General features: G+C 36.2%; 1 protein-coding gene across 2 annotated transcripts in view; it reads right to left on the bottom strand.

Annotated features, from left to right (window-relative positions):
* Nucleotides 1-20,826, bottom strand: part of NUS1 (NUS1 dehydrodolichyl diphosphate synthase subunit) — a 155,131-nt gene that overhangs the window by 99,824 nt on the left and 34,481 nt on the right. Inside the window, exon 5 of one of the 2 annotated variants that reach the window (XM_074397569.1) lies at nucleotides 6,107-10,709. The exons of the other annotated variant lie outside the window; for it this stretch is intronic. Coding sequence (XP_074253670.1) covers nucleotides 10,625-10,709 — 85 coding nt within the window. The 3' untranslated portion in view covers nucleotides 6,107-10,624. Of the gene's footprint in view, nucleotides 1-6,106; nucleotides 10,710-20,826 lie in introns of those variants that run through there. 2 annotated transcript variants of the gene reach the window in all.

The raw sequence follows: 20,826 nt of genomic DNA on the forward strand, positions 1-20,826 counted from the left end.
CTTCTGATGCTTATTGAAAGCAGCCCATGAAATTCCACAGAATAATTTGGTAACACTCCATTGAGATCAAATTTGTCAGCTATAGCACTCAAGTCAGCAGCCCTCAGCTGCTGGCTATTTTTGTACATATAGTTTTATTGGAACATAGCCATGTTCATTTGTTTACATGTCATTTCTGGCTGCTTCTGTCCTACAGAGTTAGAGTTGAGTAGTCTTGACAGAGTCCACATGGGTGGCAAAGCCTAAAATATTTATTTTCAGGTCCTTAACAGAAAAACTTTACCAATTCTTTATCTAGATTATGCTGACGACACTGGGAGGATGGCAAGAACAAGGCACAAAAGTTCCCAGGCTTAGAGAATGGGCAGGCTAACAAGGCAGGAAGTTAGACATCAGCTAATTATCAAAAGACCAATGTGGAGCTAGTGTGGGTTACATGGATCCAGACCCTGAGATAGAGACCCAATTGCCAAGACAGAGACACAAGGCTGAAATGAGAGAAGCAGCAAGTTTGCCCACATGGATTAGTACTAAAATTTTCCCCTAGAGCGATCTAGATTCCAGAACCCTGCAGGGAAACAAAGTTGGAGAATAAAGAAGTTCTGGAGCAGGGACCAGGTGGGTCGGTCCTCATCAAAGTTAAAGAGTTGAGAAGATTATGGCCCCTGGAGGGGTACAAGAGTACAAAAACAAAACACCCATGAATCAAATATAGAGAATAAATAGGCCTGGTGAGATAACTCATGCCTCTAATTCTAGCACGTTGGGAGGCCGAGGTGGGCGGATCACCTGAGGTCAGTAGTTCAAGTTAAGCCTCGTCAACATGGCAAAACCAGTCTCTACTAAAAATACAAAAATTAGCCAGGTGTGATAGTACACCTATAATCCCAGCTACTTGCAAGGCTGAGGCAAGAGAATCACTTGAAGCTGGGAGACAGAGGTTGTAGTGAGCCGAGATTGTGCCACTGCATTCCAGCCTGGGCAACACAGTAAGACTACATCTCAGACAACAGATGCTGGAGAGGATGTGGAGAAATAGGAACGCTTTTACCCTGTTGGTGGGAATGTAAATTAGTTCAACCACTGTGGAAGACACTGTGGCGAATCCTCAAGGTTCTAGAAATAGGAACACCATTTGACCTAGCAATCCCATTACTGGGTATATATCCAAAGGATTACAAAGCATTCTATTATAAAGACACATGCACATGTATGTTTACTGCAGCACTGTTCACAATAGCAAAGACTTGGAACCAACCCAAATGCCCATCAATGATAGACTGAATAAAGAAAATGTGGCATGTATACACCATGGAATACTACACAGCCATAAAAAAGGATGCATTTATGTCCTTTGTAGGGATATGGATGAAGCTGGAAACCATCATTCTCAGCAAACTGATGCAAGAACAGAAAACCAAACACCAAGTTTTCACTCATAAGTGGGTATTGAACAATGAGAACACATGGACACAGGGAGGAGAACATCACACACTGGGGTCTGTCAGGGGGTGGAGGACTAGGGGAGGGATAGCATGGGGTGGGCAGACTGGGGAAGGATAGCATTAGGAGAAATACCTAATGTAGATGACAGGATGATGGATGCAGCCAACCACCATGGCACATATATACCTATGTAACAAACCTGCATATTCTGCACTTGTATGCCAGAACTTAAAGTATAATAAATTTTTTAAAAACAAAAAATAAATAGGAAAAACGCAGAGAGAATAGAGTAATAACTAAAAGAAAATAGACTGTTTCCTAAACATCTTTGATGGTTTGATGGGTACTACAAAAATGAATGAGATTGTATACATGTACAAGGTAGTCGTTGACTTCGATTATACATAGAAATCAGAAAATACAATACACTGGAATATAATCCTGTGTATTTGATGCTCCCTGTAGTAGTTTAAAGTACAAATCCCAAGGTACTTCCCCAGACCTACTCTGTGACTGGGGCTTGGGGAAAAGTAATGGGCTGAATTGTGTACTGTGTCCCCCACAAATTCACATGTTGAAGCTCTCAACCCTAGTACCTCAGAATGTGACTGTATGTGAACACGAGGGTCTTTAAAGAAGTAATTAAGTTAAAATGGGGCCATTAGGGTGGGGCCTTAATCCAGTTTGACTATTGTCCTTGTAAGAGGAAATATGGACAAACGAAGAGACCGCAGTGGTGAACATGCCCAGAGGGATGGCCATGTGAGGATAGAGCAAGAAGGTGACCACCTACAAGGCAAGGAAAGTGAAGAGATTTTATTTAGATACTTTCTCTTTTATCTTTTATATTTAAGACTCTAATCATTCCATCCTGTATTCAGTCCATCCATGCTGCTATAACAAAATTTCATAAATCGGGTGGCTTAAGCATAAATTTACTTCTTATAGTACTAGGGCCTGGGAAGGATATAGGTCGTGGAAGATTTTGTGTCTGGTGAGGATCCACTTTCTACTTTACTACATCCTCACATGGTGGAAGAATTATGGTTTCTTGAGGGTCCCACCCTCATGAGCAAATCACCTCCCAAAGGTTCTGCCTCCTAACAGTATCACATTAGCGATTAGGTTTCAACCTAAATTTTGTTAAGACACAAATATTCAGACCACAGCAGACTCCAAGTAAAAATTTTAATGTAAAGGGGGTTCTACTAATTTAAAATAAAAGCTTTGAAAACTACTAGTATAGAACAATTCTAAGAAATGAGCAAACTGAGATCTGAAAAAAAATAACTTGCTCTCAGTTGTAGCATTGCAGCTAGAAACTGCTTCTTGATTCCTCAGTATGCTCTGATACCACTCTAGTTGTTACATGGCTGCAATGAGGTTGCCATATCAAAATACATATGGGGGTTTATTAAAGGGATGTATGGAAGCCACTCAGTGCCTCTTTAGACTTTACAGAGAGCAATCCTCCCCACAGAGATGATTTTATGGCTGTGTAATTTGTATAGTTGTACAGGGTTCCCATGTTTAGAAAGGTTCCATATATTGTTTAATGTTCTGCTGTGAACATCTTGAAATTCTTAATAATTTTTTTAACAGGGGGCTCTGAATTTTCATTTTGCACTGGGCCTTGCAAATTATGTAGCTGATCCTGCTCTTTACCCCCACATACATATGCAATGTCTTTGTGCAGTAAATAAGACTCCATAAATGTCCAGAGAGGTGAGATCCCCCCTGACTTAATTATTTTAAGAAATAGCTCATAGTTCTGACCCTCAACTTATAACTGTGCTGTAATTGCCTAGAACTGTTGGTTTATTTATGAGTTATACAAACATTTGAGTTTGATGGCCCAAGGCAAAATTTGCAGCCAGCCAAGCAGACCTTTGAAGTTTGCTTTCCTTCCTTTGGGATCAGCTTAATGATCCCTATTTCTGCCTGAATCCTCTTTTGAGCCCGTCTCTACCTGGGGTTCACTGCCCCATGCTCTCTCCATCTTACTTTTTTGCTACATGATTCTCTCCCTCAGATTGGTACACATCCCTTGTGTGGCAGCTCTCCCTCAGTACCAGATTTTTTAGCTTCTTCCAAGGTCAGAGTAAGTAAACTTACTTGTGGAAATGGGGCTTCGCCAACATTGTTGTCCACTACCAACATGTTTTCCTAACAATAGTACTTTAATTTTGTTCAGACAGTCACCTCTTCCACATGGCTATATAATTCAGAGGAGGACAGCCCCATGCCTAAGCCCAGGACTAGGTCCTTACTGGTCTAAGCCAATTACAAAGACGTTATTCTCCTTTATGTGACTGCTTTGAGATGTGTGATTCCAAGCCAAAAAATGCAGTGGTGGGATGGGATTAGCAGAGTGGGAAAGGAGTTCTGGGCAACGTTGCCTTGCTGTTAAAGATATAAGAAAAGGATGCCCTCTTGTTTTTCATCAGTATGTGTGTTATTATTCCTCAAAAAACAAAATACCTAAGAATTTCATATTTATACAGAAAGTGGATTTACCTAAGCCAAAGCCATTTTCATGTGGATTTGAATGACCTAAAAAACTTTGCAGACAAAAAAACAAAAAAAGTGTCAAATTCTTCAAAACTCTAAGGACCATATTTATAAATTTCACAAATTGTTCCAATGCTTTTTAAATGTCTAGATTCACAGTTTAAAACTTTACTAATCTGTAAAATTAAATATTGCATTAAAACACCATTTCCCAATTAAAAAAAAGAACAAAAGTCCTAAATGGTCTTCTCACCAAAGATGATAAAAACAGATGGCAAATAAGCATATGAAAAGATGCTACACATCATATATCATTAGAGGAATTCCAATTAAAACTATGAGATACCACTACACAACTATTTGAATGGCCAAAATCCAGAGTATTGATAACAATGCTGGTGAAGACGTGGAACAACAGAAACTTTCATTGCTCGTGAGAATGCAAAATTGTATAGTCACTTTGGAAGAGAGTTTGGCAGTTTGTTAAACATACTTTTGCCGCATAATCCAGCAGTCACACTCAGTGGTATTTACCCAAAGGAGTTGAAATTATGTCCACCAAAATCTAGCACACAGATATTTATGGCTTTGCCAAAACTTGGAAGCAACCAAGATGCCCTTCAATAGATTCTATGGATTGAATTGTTTCTACCGACCCTCCCAACCCCTGCTCCAAATTCACATATTAAAGCCCTAATCCCAAATGTCACTGTATTTGGATATTGAGCCTTTAGGAGGTAATTAAGGTTAAATGAGGTCCAACACAATTGGTGGCTTTATAAGAAGAGATCTCTCCCTGGCCACTCCACACCTACTCAGCAAAAAGGCCAGTGAGGATTCAGTGAGAAGGTGGCTATCTGCAAGCCAAGAAGAAAGTCCTCACCAGAAACAGGACCTGCTGGATCTTGATCTTGAACTTCCAGCCTCCCTAACTTTGAGAAAATTTCTGTTGTTTAAGCCATGTAGCCTGTGTTATTTTGTTACAGCAGCACTAGCCACCTAAGATGGTAGGTGAATGAATAAATACAGTGTGGTATATTCAGACAACAGAATATTATCCAATTATTCAGTACTAAAAAAATAAGTTAGCTATGAAGTCATGATAAGACATGGAGGAAACATAAATGCATATTACTAAGTAAAAGAAGCCAATCTAAAAAGACTACATACTACATGATTCCAACTGACATTTTGGAAAAAACAAAAGTATGAACACAGTAAAATGGAGAAGCATAGAACCACTAAGTGAAGCATAGGTGATTTTTAGGCAGTGAAAATACTCTGTATGATATTATGATGATGGATACATGTCATTGTACATTTGTCAAAATCCACAGAATGTACACCAAGAGGGAACCCTAATATAAACTATGGACTTTGGGTGTAAATGCTGTGTCACTGTAGGTTCCATGAACGTAATATATATACCACTTTGGTGTGGGATGTTGATATTGGGGCGGTTTTGTGTGTGAGGAAGTATGGGGGTAAAGAGGAACTGATAAAGTTTGAATGCTCCGTCCCCTCCACATGTCATATTAAAATGTGACCTCCAATGTTGGAGGTGGGCCTTGAGGGAGGTACTAGGGTCATGGGGGTGGATCCCTCATGAATGACTAAGTACCCTCCCTGTGGTAATGAGTTAACATTAAAGCCGGTTGTTTAAAAAGAGCCTGGTACCTCCTCCCTCTCTCTCTTGCTCCCTCTCTCTGACATGTCATCCACTGGCTTCTCCTTTGCCTTCTGCCATGATTGTAAGCTTCCTGGGACCTCACCAGAAGCAGATGTTGGCACTACACTTCTTGTACAGCCTACAGAATCATGAGCTAAATAAACTTCTCTTCTTTATAAATTACCTAGCCTCAGGTATTCTTTTATAGCAATGCAAAACAGACTTAACACAGGAACTCTCTGTTCTTTTGCTCAATTTTGCTGTGAACCTAAAGCTGCTTTAAAAAATACAGTGTATTTAAAATAAAAATAAATTTTAGTTTTTTTCTGAAAAAATAAAATAGAGGAGAAAAGGAACTGAATATTGAAAATACCTAAGATGGCAAGAATGGAGAAAGAGGTAAACAAAAAATATATAATTTTTAAAAGTAGCAAGATGGTAGAATTAAACTCAACCATATCAAGTAAAAATGGACTAAACATTCCAGTTAAAAGGCAGTTTATTAGATATAATAAGTAATATTCAAAAATATAGCAAAGAAACACATTAAAGTCTTAAAATGTACAAGAAGCTATACTATGCAAATATTAAGCATAAGAAAGTGTTTGTGACTATATTATATCAGACCAAGCAGACTTTGAGACAAGAAGTATTACTATAAAGTAGGATATTTGATAATGATAAAAGGGACAATTATTAAGATGTGACAACACTCCATATGTAATCATTTCATAACAGAACCTAAACATACATTAATCAAAATTGTGAAAACTAAAGAAATCAACAAATAGATAACTGTAGTTAGAAATATTAATACCCTTCTCTCAATACCTAAAGAAGGCACAGACAAAAATCAACAAACACATGGATTTAAATAGTATTACTGGACCTGTCATTTATAGAACATAATACCCAACAACTGCAGAATATCTGTTCTGTTTAAGTATACATGGAACAAACACCAAGATACACCATGTATCAAGCCAAAAAAAAAAAAAAGTCTCAATGAATTTCAAATAATAAAAATCAGACAGAGTAATTCTCTGACTCCACAAGAATAAAATTAGAAATGGGTAACAATACAATACCCAGAAAATTTACAAACATTAAGAAATTAAGCCACACACTTCTAATTAACACAAGGGCCAAAGATTATAGAACAAGGAAACATAAATTATCAGTTTCACAAATAAAGGAGGATATCACTATGATCTGACAGATATTAGAAAAATGATAAAGGGTATTATAAACAACTTTATGCCAGTAAAATCCTCCAAGCAAGGCAAAAAACACAAGCTGCCAAAGCTCATTCAAGAGAACACAAATATATTTAGTAAACCTATATCTATGAAAGAAATTGAGTTTGTAATCAAAACCATTACAACAAAGAAAATTCGAGGTCCAAATGGCTTCACCAATGAATGCCATCAGACATTTAAGGAAAAATAATGCCAGTCTTAAACTGTTTTATAAGGGAGTTATTATTCTTTTATAGAAACACTTTCCAACTTGTTTTATGAAGCAAGGTAGCATAATATTCATAATAGAAGTAAATACAGTGCAATAAAAGCATAGACCAATGTACCTCCTGAACAAATATTTTAAAACTCCTTAACAAAGATTAGCAAGCCAAATACAGAAGTAAAAACTATAACACATGACAAACAAGCAAAGTTTAATCCTAAGAATTTAAAATTGGTTTAACAGTTAAAAAAATCAATGTAATTCATCACATTAAAATAGTAAAGAAGAAAGTCATAAAATCATTTCCATAAAGAAAAAAAATTGGTAAAAGACAATACCCATTCACGATTTTAAAAATAAAAACTTACAGCACCAAGAAACAGGGGGTAACCTTTTGTCAATCTGATAAACAATCAACATCATATTTTAATGGTGTAATATTACAGTATTTCTCTTATCCTTGGCAAAAGGGCAAGGACATGTACTATCTCCAACACTGTACTGGAAGTCCTAGCTAGTTTGATAAGGCAAGAAAAAGAAATAAGCAGCATGAAGACAGGAGAGGAAGAAGCTAAACAATCCTTAGTCACAAGTGGCATGACTGCATATAAGCTATGGTATCTAAAAAATGACTATTCAACTAATAAGTGAAATTAGTAATGTGACAGGATATCAAGAAACATCAAGTTTCTATAAAAATCAACATCATGAGAAATGTGGAAACCACTACAATATAAAACACAAAACATAGCTGAGAAAAATGAAAACCTAGAGATAGAAACCATTCTGTGTTGGCTGAAAGACTCAAAATTGATGGCTTTTATTTTCTCCAGATTAATCTCTAGAGCTAATACAATTCTCATCAATATCCCAGCAAGCTTTTATGCAGAAGTTTATTTAAAGTAGCCTAAAACTGGAAGTTACCAAAAAGCCTGGAGAAACAGGCACATAGGAAAACAAAATTTACTATATCCATACAATTGCTGATCAGTGGTAGTTGAAATGAGAACCATGACTGCTTCTGGGTGTGATAAGGAGCTACCTGGAAAGGGGCATGAGAACACCTTCTGAGGTGATAGAAATGATTTATGTCTTGTTTTGAATAACGCTTACACAAGTATAGGAAATTGTCAAAACTAAGAGAAAGAACCCAAGATTCATGGATTACATTTATGCTAGTTATATCTTAAATTATATTTCATCAGTAATATCTTAAGGATGTTGATTTTTTTAAAAATCAGCCCAAAGGATCTCCCAATTCTTTTACTCAGAAAAGTATTCTCAGTTTGTTCTGGTCTTATATTTATTGAGGTATAGCTCACTGCTTTCTAAATTCTGTGTTAAACTCTGACGAAAATCATTACAAATCTGACTTAACCCAAAGAAGCAGTAATAACAATGATATGCAAGATAATTGTTTCTACATCTGTGTATAGGTCACTGAAATAAAGATCTAGCCTAATGCAAGGAGAATGGAGAAAATGCTTTTATCAAATGTCCATCATGTACACAATCTTTGAAAACAAACATGGTTGTGATGCTGCCATTACACAATGTGGTGCCCTGGTTCTTTTGTGACTACCAAAGTCCTTGTATAGTCTCCTCCCCTTGAATGACCTGGCCCAGTGACCTCTTTTGACCAACAGAAGAAGGCAGAAGCCCTGGCAGCTTCTGCTTTTTACTCTTGAAAATCCTAAGCTGCTACATAAGAAATCTAGTTACTTCACCGGAGACACCATGTGGAGAGGTCATTAGATTGAATGAAGAATTGAGGATCCCAGCCAACAGTTAGACTAAAGGTCCTAAAAATACAACCTCAGCAGAATCACTCAAGCCAACTCCTACCATTAGAGATTTCTTAGTGCAGGTACCAGACATGAAAGTGAGGAAACCATTTTGGATACTGTAGTAGACATGATATGGGGCAGACATTAGTCATCTCTGCTGTTCCCTCTTTGAATTCCTGCCTCACAGAATAATGAGAAATAAATTTAAAAACTATTGTTTTAAGCTAGCAAATTTTGGTAGCTTATGCACCACTAGATAGCTGAAAGAAACCTAATGGGATAAGCTGCCAAGGGAAGGAAGGAGGTAAGAGGCAATATGAGAATGAATAGAAAATCAAAGAACAAAGGAGATTGAGGCAGATGTATATTAATACTGAAGAAACAGGAGGATCCCAGAAACACGGATTTATGCTTCAGACAATCCATTCTACCTATATGATGTCTTTAGCCCACTGCAGCAAACGTAAAATATCACTAGGTCAAAGGATGGCACTAGGGCAGAAAAGCCTAAAAAACTATTTCTTCCAGTTTGACTACAAAACCTAACCCATACTGACTTCTTTAAAGGTTATTTTTGGTATATACTTCTCCATTGGGATTCTCCTTATGGTTTTCAGCTGAGCTGCAAAATTCAGATTGCCTTAAATAGTCCCAAATGATTCTCTAGATGAGGAAAGTGTTCCTTAAAAAAAGTTATGCATTAAAATAGTGCACTCCTATTATTTTTATATATCTGTAACAAATTAAACTACAGATTCATTTGTGAATTTTTGCAGATAGCTTCACTCTACATCTGCTACGGCAGCTGCACCATCTGTATGTGGTGCTATTTTGAGATGCACACTTAAGCAGCAGATAAAGGATAGATGAAGCTTGCAGTGGCTTAGCTGTCTGGACCTGGCTGCACTTAAAAAGGCAGTCTTACAGAACTGACTTACTAACGATGATTGAAGTTAAAAGCACTACAGAGTAACAAAGTATCGGCTGCCTTTTATTTCTGATTTTGCAAATGCCCCCATTTCCTTAAGTGCAAAATGGGAATTTTAATGGTACCTTCCTCATAAGGTTGTTATGAGGATTAAATAAATGTCTAAAATGCTTAAAACAATGACTGGCATGAAGTAAAGCTTCAATAATAAGTTTATCTATTAACTTCCTATATATGCCATATTATTCATGCAACAAAAATGTCATATCAGTTTATCTTAAGTATTAAGCAGAATTTGTTACCTTTCAAGTAAAAAGGGAATTTATTGAAAAGATGTTGAGAGCTCACATTATTGATGGGATATTGACAAACCAAACTTGGAATATGGGCCAAAAAAGGCATTGCTGAAGGGCAAAAACAGCTGTCCCTGCCACCATGAATTCTGCCTAACTCCTCCAATGCATAAGTTAGTCACTAAAGATGCAAAGTTCTGGGTGGGAGTGTTTGATTAAGTGAACCCTGATCCCATGACCGATTCCTGGCTCTAGGAGAAGGAAGAGGAAAAGAAAAACATTTTAGCTACTGTATTTAGGGGTAGTATCATATTGTCCATGAAGAGTATATCAATGGTGGACTATCCCAAACAGGAGGGAATATTTGGAGGACAGACAGCCAACCAAACACTGATTGTCCACTACACCTTTGAATTGTTTGACACAGTAACATGAGACTGGCAACATCTTATTACCAGTTGTTTGAAAAGTAAGTTTTACCAAGTGACTGCAGTTCAGTAATATTTGAGGGTAATCCATACCTCATTTATCTCGGAAATCCAAATTGAGCCTCGAAAAGTCTATACAGCACAATAATTTGAATCAATTCAGAGTATGCAAACAGCAACAGGCTGCAAAATAATTACATAGTAAAGCATAATGTTTATCTGTAAATTTTTCACACACACACACACACACACACAGAGAGAGAGAGAGAGAGAGAGAGAGAGAGAGAGAGAGAGAGAGAGAGAGACACTCTAACCAGTCAGGCCATTTTCTTTTACAATAGCAATTTTAATGATCACCTAAGTAACTGCTATTTTTTCCATCTGTATTAGTTTCCTGTGACTGTTGTAACAAATTGTCACAAAATTGGTGACTTAAAACGGCAAAAATTTATTATCTCACAGTTCTGGAGGCCTAAACTTTGAATTAACAGGGCCACATTCCTTCCTAAGACTCTAGGGGACAATCTGTTTCTTGCTTCTTCCAGCTACTGATGCCATTAGTTATTCTTTGGCTTGTGGCTGCATCACTCCAGCCTCTGCCCCACAGTCACACTGCCTCCTCCTCATCTGTATGTCTTCTTTTCTGTGTTCATGTTATTTCCCTTTGTCTCTTTTAAGACCATTTGTGATGGTATTTAGGGCCTTCCCAGATAATCCAGAATAATCCCCTTTCCTCAAGACCATTAATTAGATCTGCAAAGACCCATTTTCCAGCATTAGGTAACGTTTACAAATTCTAGGGATTAGGACTTGATGTCTAGATGACCATTACTGAACCTACTATACCATCATAATCTGTTACTGTATATTCCTAAAGTACCCAGTAAAATAAGACTGGTTTAAAGAGAAATTAGGTTCAAGAAAATAAGCATTAATATTTTAAATTATGTTTACAAACAGAATGGCAGCCAAGTATCTTAGGGTTTTCCAAAGAAACAAAATGAAAATAGGCTGTGGGGAGGGAAAGAGATGGATTTGTAATAAGGAATTCGTTCATGTAATTATGGAGGTTGACAAGTCTCAAGACCTGCTGCTGGCAAGCTGGAGACAGGAGAGCAATGAGGTAAGTTACAGTCTACAGGCCTGCAGCCTTAAAACTCAGGAAGAGCCAATGTTTCAGTTCAAGTTCAAAGGCAGAAAAAAACCCAATGTCCCAGATCACAGTAGTCAAGCCGGAGGAGCTTCCTCTTACACACCTAGAGGACCAGCCTTTTGCTCTATTCAAACTTTCAACTGACTGGATGAGACCCATGAACACTGGCAAGGTCAATCTGCTTTCTCAGTCTACCCATTTAAATGCTCATCTTCCAAAAACACCTTCACAGACACACCCAGAATAACATTTGACCAAGTATCTGGGCACCCTGTGGCCCTGTCAAGTTGACATATAAAATTAATGGTCACATCAGATCATGCTGAATTGCAAAGTATTCATTCTTTCTGTGAGATCACAAATTTGATTCCAACAGACATATTCAAATAGGGATTAAGGTTGCCTCAGGGAGGACATACTGCAGTCATTTATTTACCTAATATTCATCAAGCATCCACCATAAGCATTGGTGCAATAAAAAAGGAAAAAGGAAGTGCCAATGAAAATACCAAACACATTTTATGTTTCTGTCCAAAAAAATACAAAATTCATATCAAATACTTAAAATTCAAAAAGTATATAAATTTTATGTAAGTAGAATAAAATATATACCACATAGATAAAATACAGAATCCTGCCTTTTTCAATATGAAGTTTACTATAGGCATTCCTTTACTAAGATATTACAAATTATTGAAAATTTAGGAAGCATAAAACATAGAAAGAGTATAATCAATGTCTCTTTTTTTAGTTACCTATATTTTACTTTCAAATATACAAAAAAAAGTTAAAAATCCATCCATCCCAGACCCGCACTGAGGTTTATTTGTCTTATTTCTTACTGTGATTCAGTTTATACCTTAATAATATATTAAAAATGCTTTACCTGCTGCCATTTCTTAGAAAAACTGAAGTACAATAAAAACTATGTGTAACAACTTTGTAGAAGCATGTCATGTGCAGAAAATTATTTTCACTAACATGTTTTCCCCTCAAGGGAAGCAACCTTCATATCCAAGCCACTTACTACTTTTTAAAAAGAAGTTGTATTTTTCCATTTTCCCATAGTAACAACATCCAAATTTAAATCACAAAATCAAAAACAACTTTCTCACAACTGACCAGATTGATATAATGACACAATTACCTATTGATGAAAACCGTATCAAAAATATCAGGGACTTTATACAAACATACATTGCTTCTGAGATAAAAAAAATTAACTAACATAATGACGTTTCTGTAATAGAAATTGAATGTTAATTGTTAACTTGCCTGAGTCTAGTTTCCCAGAGAGGGAACTGGAATTTGCAAAGCTACATAGAAACTCACTGTGCCTAGCACTTAAGGCAATCATTCTCAGTTAACCCCTAATCTTGGATTGCAGTGTCTTTGTCATGCCAGGAAAGAGGCAGGTGAATCCTACTACCAGATTGCCACATCACTTGGATGCGGCCCCCTGATTACAGCAAGGGAGAAAAAAACCAGCCTCCATCCCCTCATACACACCTCCTAACCACAAAGCCTGAGCTATTAGGAAAGGGTCAGGTTCCCGCTGGTCCCTGATCAACCAGCAGGATGCCATTGCCTTCTTAGTCATGCAGCTTAGAAGACTAAAAATCTAAGTATTCTTCTTTCTGAATAGAATACCAATCCCTGCTAAAATCTCTATGCATTTTCTAGATGGATGGACAATGACATCCCCTAGATATTACTTATTTTGTCTTTGGTAGTTTTCTCCCAATGAATGCTGTTCTAGCAGACTTGATCAATGTACTGCCTGACCATTTGAGCTTGCTTGTATAATAAAAGCATAATATTCCTACTCAAAAACGTATTTTCTTTTAAATAATTGTGCCCATTTTTAAAAATATTAACTTGGGGTGGCCATATTCTTTTGATAAAGCTGGCAAATATTTCTTGTTCATAAAATTAAAGAAAATGACAGTTAGACAGACCATCAGTATTGCAAAATGTGTTTACAAAAGTAAAATATTTAGCACTGCTACAGATTTGTAACAAGTAGCAGCTCTAACATGAATTTGGAAGTCTCAGGCTGACAGTCTCTGCGCTGTAAAGACTCACCAGTAAGTGGTACCAATAAATGTGGACTGGCCTAAAACCAATTTGCCTGGTTTCCAAAAAAAAAGGCCAAAAAGTAAAGGAATAGGAAAAGTAGAGTAGGCAATTGCAAACAAAAGTAAAGCAAGGTTGTAAGCTTTATATCTGATAAAGGAGAATTCAGGCCTTAAAGCATTAAACAAAACAAATAAAGATACTTTATAGTATTATAACCATAATGAAGATATAATCATTTTGAATATCTAGGTACCAAATAACATAGCAGTCACCTTGATAAAGCAGAAACTACAGATGCAAGAAGCAATAAACAAAAATATACTAATAGATCATTATCAGTCCAAGACAGGTCAAGTGAAAAAAGTACACACTAAGTATATAAAAAAAACCTAAAAACATAACTAATAATGTAGATATATATACGCAAAATATACCCTGATACCAAAGAATCTTATCTTTTCATCAAACGATGTGAAACATTCAAAGAAATTTAGTATATGTTATGTCACAAAAATTCAAAAATAAAATACAATCAACATTCTTTGGTCACAATATAGTAAAACTAAAAGTTAGAAATATTTTTAAAACCAAAAATGTCATTTCACCCTGCAAATTAAAAAAAATAAAATTCTCCATTAAACAAACAACTCAGGTCAGAATAAAAAAAAAAAAAAGAATCACCAAATTTCTTTTTTAAAAATCATACTTAAAGCATCACATATTGGAATGTATAGTATAAAATTAAAGCAGTGATTAGTGGAAAATTTAGAGATTATATATCAATAAAAATTAAAGAATTAATGCACTGAATTCAATACTCACTTCAAAAGCTATAAAAATAGTAATCAAGCTGAAAGAGGAAATGCAATAATAAAGATAAGGTACAAATAATTATTTAGAAATTAAACAACAGAATAAATAAATAATCTGACTCTTAAAGCATTCATCAACAAAATAAATGGTCACTAGTTAATCAAAGTCAAGAGGAGGCAGATGATTGGGAGAACACAAATACACAAAATTGGAAATAAATAGGGGAAAATGACTTTGAAAAAATGCTATATTTAAAAAAATGAGAGATGTATACTAAATGTAATATACATCTTTCCAAATAATTTTTAAAACTCAGATGAAACAAGTATTTCCTCAGAAAATACCTATTACCAAATTGACAAGATATAAAGCAAATCTAGAAATGTAAAAACTAATCAAAAACTAACCTAACTAGCACCGGTCCTAAATGATTTCGGAGAGGAATTCTACCAAAATCATCAAGAACCAAAGCTATTTAAATACTTCTAAAAGAGAAAAATACTTTCCATTAATTTTTATAAAGAAAACATAACATTGATTCCAAACCTGAATTATACTGCAAAGGACAGAAAACTTCAGACTTATCTCTCACTTAAGAACACCAATGCAAAATTCTAATAAAAAAATCCCATTTGCAATACTCAAAAAAACAAGTAGGAATAAATTTAACCAAAGAGGTGAGAAACCTGTAAAGTGAAAACTATAAAACACTGATAAAAGAAATTGAAGACAACACAAATAAAAAGGTATCCCATGTTAATGAATTGGAAGAATTAATATTTTTTAAATGTCCACACTGCCCAGTGATATAGATTCAGTGCAATCTCTATGAAAATTCTAATGACATTTTTCACAGAAATAGAAAAAAACAATCCTAAAATTCATATAGAACCACAAAGACTCTGAAAAGACAATGCAATTTTGAGCAAAAAGAACAAAGTTGGAGACATAAAGTTACCCAACTTCAGAATATACTATAAACTAATCAAAACAGCATGGTACCAGCATAAAAACACACACATAGGCCAATGGAACATAACAGAGAGCCCAGAAATAAATCCACACATTTATGGTTGGTTAATTTCAGACAAAATGTCAAGGATATACAATGAAGAAAGAACAATCTTTAATGAATGGTGCTGGGAAAACTGGATATCCACATGTACAATATTAGAACCTCATCTCCCACCATATACAAAAATCAATTCAAAATGGATTGAAGACTTAAACATAAGACCTGAAACTGTAAAACTGTTGAGAGAAAAACATGAGGGAAGCTCTTCATAACATTGGTCTGGGCAATGATTTTTTATATATGATTCCAAAAGCATAGGTAACAAAAGCAAAAACAAATAGGATTACATCAAACTAAAATCCTTCTGCACAGCCATAGAATCAAGAGTGAAGAGACAACCTACAAAATGGGAGAAAATGTCTGCAAAGCATGTATCCGATAAAGGGTTAATATCCCAAATATGTAAAGAACTCAAATATCTCAATATCAAGAAAACAAATAACTAGATTTTAAAGTGGGCAAAGGACCTGAATAGATATTTCTTAAAAGACATACAAATGGCCAACAGGTACATCAAAAAATACTCAAGATCACCAGTCATCAGGGAAATGCAAATTACCACAATGAGATATAACTTCACGCTTGTTAGAATGGTTAGCATAAAAAAAAATTGTTGGGAGAGAGGTGTGAAGAAAACAACTTTTTTTAGACTATTGAGGGAAGGTAAATTAGTAAAGAAAACATTGAGGGTTCTTTAAAACTAAAAATAGGGCCGGGCATGGTGGCTCATGCCTGTAATCCCAGCACGTTGGGAGGCCAAGGCGGGCAGATCACCTAAGATCAGGAGTTCAAGACCAGCCTGCAAAACCCCATCTCTACAAATTAGCTGGGCATGGTGGTGGGCGCCTGTAATCCCAGCTACTTGGGACGCTGAGGCAGGATACTTGCTTGTTGAACTCAGGAGGCGGAGGTTGCAGTGAGCCAAGATCACACCATTGCACTCCAGCCTGAGAGACAAAGTGAGACTGTGTCTCAAAAAAAAAAAAAAAAAAAAAAAAAAAAATTAGAAATAGAACTACCATGATCCAGCAATCCCACTGCTGGGTATTCATCCAAAGGAAATGAAGTCAGTATGTCAGAGACATATACATTCCCATGTTGATTGTGACATTATTCACAATAGCCAAGACATGGAATCAACCTAAGTGTCCAATGAATGAACAGATAAAGAAAATGTGGTCTATATACATAATGCAACACCATTCTGCCTTTAAAAAGACAAAAATCCTCATATTTGGAACAACATGGATGAACCTAAAGGATATCATGTCATGAAATCAGCAAAGCAGAGGAAGACCAATACCAAATGATCTTATACGTAGAATCTAAAAACAGTTGAACTCATAAGAAGTAGAGTAGAATGGTGCTTATTAGGGGCTGGGTGCAGGGTGGTGGGTAGAGGTGGTGAGGGAGCTATTGGTTAAAGAATGCAAAATTTCAGTTAGACAGGTCAATTAGGTTTAAGAGATCTATTGTATAACATGGTGACTATAGTTCATAAGATTGTATTGTATTCTTGAAAATCACTGAGAATAGATTATAAGTGTTCTCATCACAAGAAAACCTGAGTTAAGCATGTTAGCTCAATCCAGCCACATGTATACATATATCAAAACATCATGTTGTATTCAATATATATACCTAAGTTTTATTTGTCAATTAAATCAATTTTTTAAAAAATTCCTGCCAAGAGTTTGAGTTCACATTCTAGTAAGAGGCAGACTATTAAAAAATAAGCTTTCACAATGATTGAACTAATTTACACTCCCACCAACAGTGTAAAATTGTTCCTATCTCCACATCCTCTCCAGTATCTCATCTCCAGATTTTTTAATGATTGCCATTCTAACTGGTATGAGATGGTACTCAATGTGGTTTTGATTTACATTTCTCTAATGACCAGTGATGATGAGCATATTTTCATGTTTCTTGGCCTCATAAATGTCTTCTTTTGAAAAACGTCTGTTCATATCCTTTGCCCACTTTTGAATGGGTTTTTTTCTTGTAAATCTGCTTTAGTTCTTTGTAGATTCTGGCTATTAGCCCTTTGTCAGATGGGTATATTGCAAATATTTTTTCCCATTCTGTTGGTTGCTGGTTCACTTTAATGATTGTTTCTTTTGCTGTGCTGAAATCCCTAAGTTTAACTAGATGCCATTTGTCTATTTTGGCTTTTGTTGCCATTGCTTTTGGTGTTTTAGTCATGAAGTCCTTGCCTATGCCTATGTCCTGGATGGTATTGCCTAGATTTTCTTCTAGGGTTTTTATAGTGTTAGGTCTTAGGTTTAAATCTTTAATCCATCTGGAGTTAATTTTAGTGTAAGGTGTAAGGAAGGGGTCCAGTTTCAGTTTTCTGCACATGGCTAGTCAGTTTTCCCAACACCATTTATTAAACAGGGAATCCTTTCCCTATTGCTTGTTTTTGTCAGGTTTGTCAAAGATCAAATGGTTGTAGATGTGTGGTGTTGCCTCTGAGGCCACTGCTCTGTTCCGTTGGTCTGTATCTCTGTTTTGGTACCAGTACCATCCATGTGTGGCGATTCCTCAAGGATCTAGAAATAGAAATTCCATTTGACCCAGCAATCCCATTACTGGGTATATACCGAAAGAATTATAAATCATTTTATTATAAAGACACATGCATATGTATGTTCATTGTGGCACTGCTTAACAATAGCAAAGACCTAGAACCAACCCAAATGCCCATCAATGATAGACAGGACAAAGAAAATGTGGCACATGTACACCATGGAATACTATGCAGCCATAAAATAACAATGAATTCATGTCCTTTGTAGGGGGACATGGATGGATCCAGAAACTATCATTTACAGCAAACTGATACAAGAACAGAAAACCAAATACCACATGTTCTCACTTGTAGGCGGGTGTTGAACAATGAGAACACATGGACACAAGGAGGGGAACATCACACACTGGGGCCTGCTGGGAGTTGGGGGGCTAGGGGAAGGGCAGCGAGGGTCAGTGAGGTTGGGGAGGGATAACACTGGAAGAAATGGCTGATGTAAATGACGGGGGATGGAGACAGCGAAACACCGTGGCATGTGTGTACCTATGCAACAATCCTGCAAGATCTGCATATGTACCCCAGAACTTAAAGTACGATTTAAAAAAAGCTTAATAAGTAAATCATATATATGTTAGAAAGTGATAAGTAACATGAAAGCAGGGTAAGAGGATCAGGAATCTTGAGGAAACAATGAAACAGGTAAAGGTTCTCAGGACAGTTAACAGTGAAGGGAAAAGGTTTTTAGTTTGATGTAACCTAATGACTCAAGGCATTAGGTTAAAAACTGGAACCTGCCTTTAGCTAAAGGGGAGAATATAGCACAGAAACAAGAAAGGAAAAAAAAAAAAACCTGAAAAGAGGAAGAAATGGTATCAAAGGTACAATGTGAAGATTGCTTGTGATAGGAGTAAACTTACTTATTACTTGTGATAAGGAGTAAAAGGAATAAACATTTTTTCCCCTCACACAGGGCAGGGAATTTGGGAGTAGGAAAAAAAAAAATGATGCTGACACAAGTTAGAGAAGGCTTCCTTGCAGCATGCCTAACTAGCAAGAGCTAAGTTCATCCTTTTTGGACATTAGATTTTTTAAAAATAGACAATTCTTGGACATAATCACCAGCTTAGTAGCTAAGTAGTACTGTTTAATGTGTAGTATTTATTTCTCCTTTTAAATTGACAAAAGTCCATATTTGGACGCACACAGGCTCATTTTGTTAACTTTGCTTTTTTCTTCCAGTACTCTGAAGAGTAGGCAGTAGGGAAACTGATTCTTTCCCTTAAAATAATTAAAGGCATCACCAAGTGACATGCTATGAGCATTATAGCTGGTCTTAACATCTAATAGGCATCTGATACCTTATAGTACATCTGATAGGGTTTGGATGTGTAACCAGTTTGGTATTCTCCATACTCCATACTTATGTATAGACAGCTTTCAGTTTCCAAGTTAACTCATAAATTAATATTTAATGAAATCATTTGCCTGGAGATTTTCTGTTCATTCCTATTAATCTCCTGGATTATTTACATTTGGTATGCACTGAACACTCCAGTCAATGACAGAGTTGTAAGGACAATTTCTCATATACATTTACATCTCATAGGTACCTGAACCAAAGCAGGTTTATTTCCCTCTAATTATCCCCTAGAAAAGTCATCCTATTCCAGGGCAAGCAAAATCCTTTTATAAAGAACACTCTAATTACTTATTTTTGGAAATCACATAAGGTTGAAACCACCTCAATCAATGTTGCACTTTCAGAAGGCTAAAAAAAAAGACCACCAAATGAATTATTTAAAAACAGGCAAAAAAATTTAACAGTGATTTAGTCATTATTCTTGAAGATGTGTCCTCAAAAACAAGCCCTGGATGTGTTATAAACATGCATTCTAGAGATCATTTTTGGCCAGGTGCAGTGGCTCATGCCTGCAATCCCAACACTTTGGAAAGCTGAGGCAGGCAGATTGCTTGAGCTCAAGAGTTCAAGCCCAGCTTGGGCAACATGGCAAGACCCTTTCTCTTCCAAAAATAAAAAAACAGCCAAGTGTGGTGATGTGCACCTGTGGTCCCAGCTACTCAGTAGGCTGAGATGGGTGCCTGACGGTAAGAGATTGCACCACTGCACTGCAGCCTGGGTGACAGAGTGAGACCTTGTCTCAAAAAAAAAAAAAAAAAATCATTTTTAAGAACAATGTAAGTGATTAAACTGTGGAAATCACAATTACAATTACCTACAGAATGAATGGGAGAAACTGCTAATTTAATGTTTATAAATACAATCGGTAATTTTAAGCATGGGATTTCTCATAACTTTTTACATGGATAAGACATACTATCTTTTCTTGCTAATAAACTTAAAACTACATTTTCTTTCTAGTAAAATTAAGACAAGAAACTGAGAGACTTTGGAAAACTGGTAGGTCAAATGTCAAAGATAAATGTGAACATAATGAACAAAATTAATGAGTGGGAAAATCTTTTTTTTTTTTTTTTTTGAGACGGAGTTTTACTCGTTACCCAGGCTGGAGTGCAATGGCGCGATCTCGACTCACCGCAACCTCCGCCTCCTGGGTTCAGGCAATTCACCTGCCTCAGCCTCCTGAGTAGCTCGGATTACAGGCACGCGCCAACATGCCCAGCTAATTTT

Source organism: Saimiri boliviensis, chromosome 4, assembly GCF_048565385.1.
Source record: "Saimiri boliviensis isolate mSaiBol1 chromosome 4, mSaiBol1.pri, whole genome shotgun sequence".
Classification (NCBI taxonomy): domain Eukaryota; kingdom Metazoa; phylum Chordata; class Mammalia; order Primates; family Cebidae; genus Saimiri; species Saimiri boliviensis.